The 7,247-nt window shown below is 49.1% G+C and overlaps 1 protein-coding gene across 1 annotated transcript; it reads right to left on the reverse strand.

Annotated features, from left to right (window-relative positions):
• Positions 1-2,249: 2,249 nt before the first annotated feature.
• Positions 2,250-4,274, reverse strand: KPLCE (KPRP N-terminal and LCE C-terminal like protein). The gene is made up of 2 exons (XM_008264426.4): positions 4,147-4,274; positions 2,250-3,335 (listed from the first exon to the last, which is right to left on the reverse strand). The coding sequence occupies exon 2, from the start codon at positions 3,312-3,314 to the stop codon at positions 2,460-2,462; it is 855 nt and encodes a 284-aa protein (XP_008262648.1). The 5' UTR covers positions 3,315-3,335; positions 4,147-4,274; the 3' UTR covers positions 2,250-2,459.
• Positions 4,275-7,247: the final 2,973 nt, after the last annotated feature.

Genomic DNA, 7,247 nt, shown 5'->3' on the forward strand with positions numbered 1-7,247 from the left:
GAGAAAGAGACAAAGAAGCTGTAGTGTCTGGATGTTGGAGAGCATGGGGTGGGGTGGGGGTGGGGAGTCCAGGGAGTGTCTCCTGGACAGTCGTGCAATATGGGAGAAATCTGAGCATTTAGAAATGTGTCACGACCTATCACACGGGTTCCCTACAGCACACGACACGTCAGTACTGGGAAGAGGTTTGTGGGCTCCACTCTCTTCAGGAGTCATTTATCTTTCCACAGCTCATGTAAAAGTAGCACCCAGACAAAGATCTAGATGAGCGATGCCATCCATGGCAAACTGTGGAACTGGAAGTTGAATTTTAATTTTACCTATGCTTCTGCACTATCAACATTTTTACATAGTTCATGCTGCTTGTATGACTTTTAAATATTTTAAGAACCATCGTTTGTTCACGTCAACTGCAGCATAAGCAGTGTCCCATCTGCCTACATTGCAGGTACCACTTGTGGTGTAAGAGGAACTCATGGAGGGGCCGGCGCTGTGGCATTATGGGTAAAGCTACTGCCTGCAGTGCAGCAACCCGTATGGGGGCCAGTTCAAGTCCTGGCTGCTCTACTTCTGATCCAGCTCTCTGCTATGGCCTGGGAAAGCAGTGGAAGGTGGCCCAAGTCCTTGGGCCCCTGCACCCATGTGGGAGACCCAGAAGAGGCTCCTGACTCCTGACTTCGGATTGGCACAGCTCCAACCTTGCAGGCAATTGGGGAGCGAACCAGCGGATGGAAGACCTCTCTTTCTCTCTCTCCCTCTCTCTCCCTCTCTCTCCCTCTCTCTCCCTCTCTCTCCCTCTCTCTCCCTCTCTCCCTCTCCTTCTCTCTCTCTCTGTAACTCTGCCTTTCAAATAAATAAGTAAATCTTAAAAAAAAAAAAAAAAAAGAGGAACTCATTGTCCTGGGCAAGGCTCCTCCCCACTCTGAGTGTCCAGTGACTGGGCTGCAAGTTTCAGGATTTGGGTGGGGAAGTGGAAAATGACCTTCAAGGCCACAGGTGTTCAGATGTTCAAAGCAGCAAAGTTGTCAAGATGACCTTGTGCTGGTGTCCCTGTCGGTGAATCCAAGACTGCTCAGAAACGCCACCATCCCCTGTTCTCATTGTCTCTTCATCTATGCATTCTCCAAGCATGCTGTCTCCCATGCAGCAGGACTTCGGGTTGTTTTGTGCAATGGTTATCCTCCTGTCTATTTTTATTATATGTATTGTAGAGTCTCTCATGATAAAAATCCACTTCAAACCCTCTGGAACTGTCTACACAAGGATAAGGAAGTGCCAATCACTGTGGATAAGTGGACTTGGGGCCAGGATTCTCATCCCACAAGACTCACCTTTTGCCAGAAGATTCCTCATTTACCCCCAGGGTGAACCTGCAGGATATCTACCTGCTTCAGGGGAGCTCTAGCCTCTTTCTTCTTGCCTTTACTCCATGCCCTCAAGAGGGAAAGCCAATTAAATGAGAAAACATAATCCAGAAAACTCACCCTGGGTTCAAGGCACTTGCACAGTAGCAGGGACGTCATCCATCGATGCTCCCAGAAAGACAGGATTTCACGATCCCTCCCACATCCAGGAAGACAAACTGTGGAACTGCATAAAGCCCCCATGCTGCCATGAGGACCTCAGTCTGAAAACCCTCTTCTCAGACCAACCAGAGAGCAGGAAAGAGGCAGCCCTCCACCCCGAAGTCTCTTGCCTCAGATCTTGCTAATTTATGTAGGAAAGTGTATTCACAGAATTCTAGAAGTCATGGGATTCCCAGGCTGAGAGTACACTCAATTGAGTCTGCTTGTTCACATTCATGTAGGTCTCTCTTCTGATTGAGAAACAAGAATAAGAAGAGAGAGAGAGAGGCAGGAGCGTTTTTGACAGGTAAGTATAAACACGGACCAAAGGGGGCATCACTGTGGCACAGTAGGCTAAGTTTCCACCTGCAGAGCTAACATCCCATATGGGCTCTGATTTGAGTCCCAGCTGCTCCTCTTCCAATCCAGCTCTCTGCTTATGGCCTGGAAAAGCAGTAGAAGGTGGCCCAAGTGCTTGGGCCCCTGTGCCCGCATGGGAGACCTGGAGGAAGCACCTGGCTCCTGGCTCCTGGCTCTGAATCAGCTCTGCTCTGACCATTTTGGCCTTTTAGGGGAGTGAACCAGCAGATAGAAGACCTTTCTCTCTGTTTCTGTCTCTCTCCATCTGTAACTCTGTCAAATAAATAAAATCTTTTTTAAAAAATGCACCAAAGAAATAGGAAGTCACTGTGAATTGCATTCAGAGCTTTATTCTTGCCAAAGTTTGAAGATTGTGCAATCTCTGGCAGGCTGCCTTGGTGAAGAAGCAAAGTACGGAGAGAAGTGGTGAGGTCCTATGTTGCTAGGAATGACAGGAAAGGGGCCAGAGGCAGGTGAGTGTTCCAAAAGGCAGAGCAGGGTAGCAAATCCTGGAGCAGGGCTCTCCTTCTGTGTTTAACAGCAGCAGTCATCTCCATGGTCACAGCATGCAGGACCTCGGGACCTCATGGGGATAATACCCAAACAGCAACACCCAGAGCCACAGCCCCCAGAGCTGCAGCACCCAGAGCCACAGCCCCCAGAGCTGCAGCACCCAGAGCTGCAGCACCCGGAATCCTCGCAGCAGCCAGATGATCCTGTGTTGCAGCTCTGAGGTCTCTGGACCCAGCGTCTCAGGGGACTCACCCCGAAGGTCCGAGGAGCCAGACAGCAGTAGCTGGTAGAACAGGGTGCAGAGCATGGGTCAGGGGCACAGCCCTGGGAGGCTGAGCCACCTGCAGGAGCTTGAACGTAGTAGCTCTGGCGAGTAGTAGGGTACTGGACATAATATGTCTGAGTCTGGCAGGGAACTGGGCACTTCACGTATGTCTGACAAGGAGGTGGGCACTTCACATAGGTCGTCTGACATGGGGCCGGGCATTTCACGCAGGTCGTCTGGCATGGAGCTGGGCACTTCACATAGGTCTGGCAGGGAGCTGGGCATTTCACATAAGTTTTAGGCTGGCAAGGAGCCAGACACTGCACATAGGTTTGAGTCTGGCATGGAACTTGGCACTTCACGTATGTTTGAGCTGGGACTGGAGCCGGACATTTCACAAAGGTTTGAGCTGGACCCAGAGTGAGTCCCGCAGCAGAGCCTGCAGCAGGACCTGGGCCAGAGCCCCCAGCAGGGCCCGTCACATAGACGGTTTGGGTCTGGCAGGGAGGTGAGCATTTCACAGAAGCGCCGTTGGTCCCTTGCAAAACTCCCGATCCTGACCCTTTCACACATGATGGAGGGAACTGTGGCTGCTTCTGCTGGTCACACATCTTGCTGTGGCTTTGAAAGTTCTGCAAAACAAAACCGATTCATCAGAACAGTGGGACTGGGAAGGTTTCCGGGATACCTGCAGCATCCCTTGTGGATAGAAGCATCTATAAGTACTGATATGTTTGAGACACAGACAGGCAGAGGCTGCATGCTTGGAAGAGGGATGGACTCAGGGTCAGGAAACTCAGGCCTTCGCCTGACCATGTGATGCCAGCCAAGCCACTGCTCAGCTCTCTCATCAGTGCCCACAAAGGGAAATGAAGGGATTGAAAGAACGTTGCAATCCTACCCAACTCTCCACACTTCCTCTCTGTTCTTTTCAGTGTCTGCATTATGAATTATCCTTAGGAGATTTCAGTTCCCCAGCTGATTTCCCGTCTGCCACCAGTCCCATCTCCTGCCTCGCCAGGGAGTACCCAATTTGTCAATAGACCCGTACCCAATAGAAGTCTCAAGCTGAACCTTACAAGGAGCAAAGAACAAGACCAAGTTTGATAAGTTTCACCATTTGCTCTTTGGATCAGCTCAACCATCACTGCACCTAATCAGCACATGAACCCAAGAGAAGATGGCACAAGTGCACCTGGACAAAGGGTGGGGAAGCTCCTTCTCTGAAATTCCCTCCTACACTCGTCTACCAGTTCAGCTCCCACCTCCTCCTCTCCTCTTCTGCCCTGGACTCCACACCTCCCACCAGCTGCTGCTAGCAGCCTCCTTCATGGCTATCCCCAATGCCTGTTCCTGGCTCACTCTTCAAGCCAGGGTTCTCCACCCCAACTTCACTCTGGCTCTGCTTCTTGCCTTGTCCTTATCTCAAGTATAACAACTTACCCTCTTCGCTGGCAGGAGCAAGACTGGAAGAAGCCAAAGATCTGAGGAACTGGCAGGTGGCAAGACTTTTATAGAGCAGCAGTGAGGCAATTTAATGGCATCTAAATGAAGCACCAGAGATCACGAGGACGAGGGCTGGCGTTGCATAGGTGAGATTCCACCCCAGTATTCCTGCCTCTTCAGTAAGAGGCAGAGCATGTCTCTGCTTGACAATGAGTTTTCCCAATGTGCGATAAATGATTCCTGTTGCCTTCTTCATGAAATAACCCCACCTTCTTTGTCCAGAAGCTGTGTGATTCCTATGTGATCTGTCCTAGAAGAACTTCTATGTCATCTGGGGCTTGACGAGTTTATCCAAGATCTGGTTAGATTCTCATTTTTTCATATACATTACCAAAAGCTACACTATGTCTTCTCCATCTACACTAAGTATTCTTTCTGAGGATCCACTGGTGTTTATGCTGATGTGGGTTGGCCCAGTGGTCCCTGTTTCAACACTGCAGCAAGCCCCTCAAGAAGTAGGTTGTCCCGTGGACCATCAGTTGTTAGAAGCTCATCTGGGAAACTGAGTGGGTGTTTTATGAGCCCAGACCCCAGGCACTGTGTCTAGACTGCCTCTTCTCAGCCCTCTCATGACACCCCCCCCCGACCTTATTACAGGCTTAGAGTCCAGAATACCCAAATGAACACTGTATGCAGCAAGAATTCTAGAATCTAACACTGCATGAGAGATTTTACATATCAAACAATTCATAAGCACGAATTATAAATGGATGCAATGGAAGGATTAAAGACGTTACCCATCATTCCAAAGCAAGTAAGTTGAAAAACCAGAACTCTAGTGCAGGCAGGCTGTTTTTATAGGCCATGATCTTAATCACTACAATATGTGATAATTGTATTTCTGGAGATGGCTTTATCCTAGAATTTATTTCCTCTCATTCCCTGCAGTAGATGTAGAAGGAGAGATGGAAGCAATGGCTATTGAGCGCTTACTGTATGCTGGATACTGTCCTAGGCTTTACCTGTGCTGTTCCACCTGGTCTTCTCAGTAAGCCTGTGAGTTGGGCCATGTTAGCCCTGTTTCTACAGAAGAGGAGACTGACACTCAGACGTCTCACCCACCAGCATCTTCAGATTAGGAGATAACAGAGTAGCATTGGAATTCAAACTGGTCCCATTCCAGAACCCATGCTCTTCTCACTCACCCATGCTGGGTTTCTCACTGTAGAAGGGTGTCTTGAGCCTGAGCCAACTACTGGCTCCAAATGTCACTCCCTCCTATCAGCCAGTCTAGGCCCCACTGTATTTGTCCATAATAAATTTTCACATTCCCAGGACCTGTCAGCCCAAGGACTCGCAAGCTTCCTAAACAAAGGAAATGCGTAGTCCCACTAGTTTCCATGCCTCCCTCTCCATGGGTCGGGTCATTCAAGACCTGCCCCTGAACAATTTGAAGGGAAGAAGAAGATGGGGTTCAGCCTTGGGTGTGGAAAGGGTCCTGCTTCTTCCCGCCACTCCTGCCTCTTACTGGTTGTCACAGTCCACAGCTTCCTCCTAGAAGTCCGCAGGAGATGGGGTCAGTGAGGAGGGAAGCCATTCTATTCCTGGTCTCCTAAGTGTCCCACCCCAGTTGTAACCCATGCCTGATGCTTTGTGGAGGAAGCAGAAAGTAGCAACCTCTGGTTGTGTCAGATGCTTTACATGAGCTAGTTCTCAAATGTAATCTTCACAATAGTGTCTCAAATAAGCAAACGAATCAATCGATAACTTACCCATGCTCATACAGATAGAAGGAGTCAGACTTTGAACCAACTTCAAATTTTATTGTTTTCCTACCACCACATGATGTTCTAGTATTAAAACCCATGATGTTTTAGGAACTGTACCTTTCACAGGCCAGAAGACAGTCATTAAGAGGATGTCTACACTGTATGTAGGATGGGACAGGCCAACTTTACAGGGAAGAAATGCCTTCCAAGGTCAGCCAGCAAAATAAGACAGATATTTTAGGCACAAGTAGGATAACTTGAGCTCTTGTCCTGAGTCTGCCCCTGCCTGTCCCCTGCTGTCTCTGGGCTTCTAGGCATTTTCTCTCCCTGCAAAGTAAAGAAGTCAGAAGAGGCCTCTTCTGGCTGTGATATTTTATGCTTGGGGGGGTAGAGCTCTCCAAATAATCTGTGTACTTCCTTGGCCTCACTGCCCATGGAGTTACTCCCACTAGACTGTAACTTTCCAAAATAGGTAACTCTGGACTCTGTATGTCATCACAGGACCTGGAAGTGCTGATAAAACGAGTGAATGAGCAGGGTGCTTCACACTAGTGGTACAGCCCAGACCAATCTCCCACCACCATGTGTTAAGTCTTTGCATCTTGTTCCACCTGTGAGCTCTGATTGGCTCATGGCCTGCTCAATGAGCTCAGGCCTCACTAATGGGTTTAACATCTGCAGGCAGCACCAGCAATGCTGGTGAAAGATGGTGCATCCATGTGCTGCCAAAAAAGGTGGGTGGGTTGGGCCCCACCCATTTTATAGGCTGAGAAGGCAAGGCATGGAGAAATAAGGTGACTGGTTCCAGTTCCAGGATGAGTCATGGGGTTATTCCTAAAAATCTCCAGAACCTCCCTTCCACTTATCTCTTTGGACACAGGCTCATGGACACTGGTGGATTCATGAAATAATAGCCCAGTAGACTCATAGGGTAATAGGCAGAGAGAATCATCTCCTATGCAGGGTTCAAGACAGGCACACAATGTCCCTACCAGGATGCAGGTGATTAGCTGTGTCATCCACACTCATGGGCTGCTCTCCTTGGATCTCTGCGTCATCCGAAACCCTCCACTTGGCTTATTTTAGGATTCACCACATAGATAGTCAGAAACAGAACACCAGATTATGTCTCAGGTCGCAGGGAACATCCACATCCATGAATCCTGGCTCTCCTGAGGTTAAATCCTGCGACTCGGGTGAGAAACAGGATACTTCTTTCCATTCAGCTGGATGCATTCCAGAAAGGCTGTGACCAGTCATACCAGCTCTGGCCATGGTAGGTACATTGTCTCCATCCTAGTACATTGTCCTGGAGACTGGGAGAAGAGA

The sequence above is a fragment of the Oryctolagus cuniculus genome, chromosome 7 (assembly GCF_964237555.1).
Source record: "Oryctolagus cuniculus chromosome 7, mOryCun1.1, whole genome shotgun sequence".
NCBI classification, from domain to species: Eukaryota; Metazoa; Chordata; class Mammalia; order Lagomorpha; family Leporidae; genus Oryctolagus; species Oryctolagus cuniculus.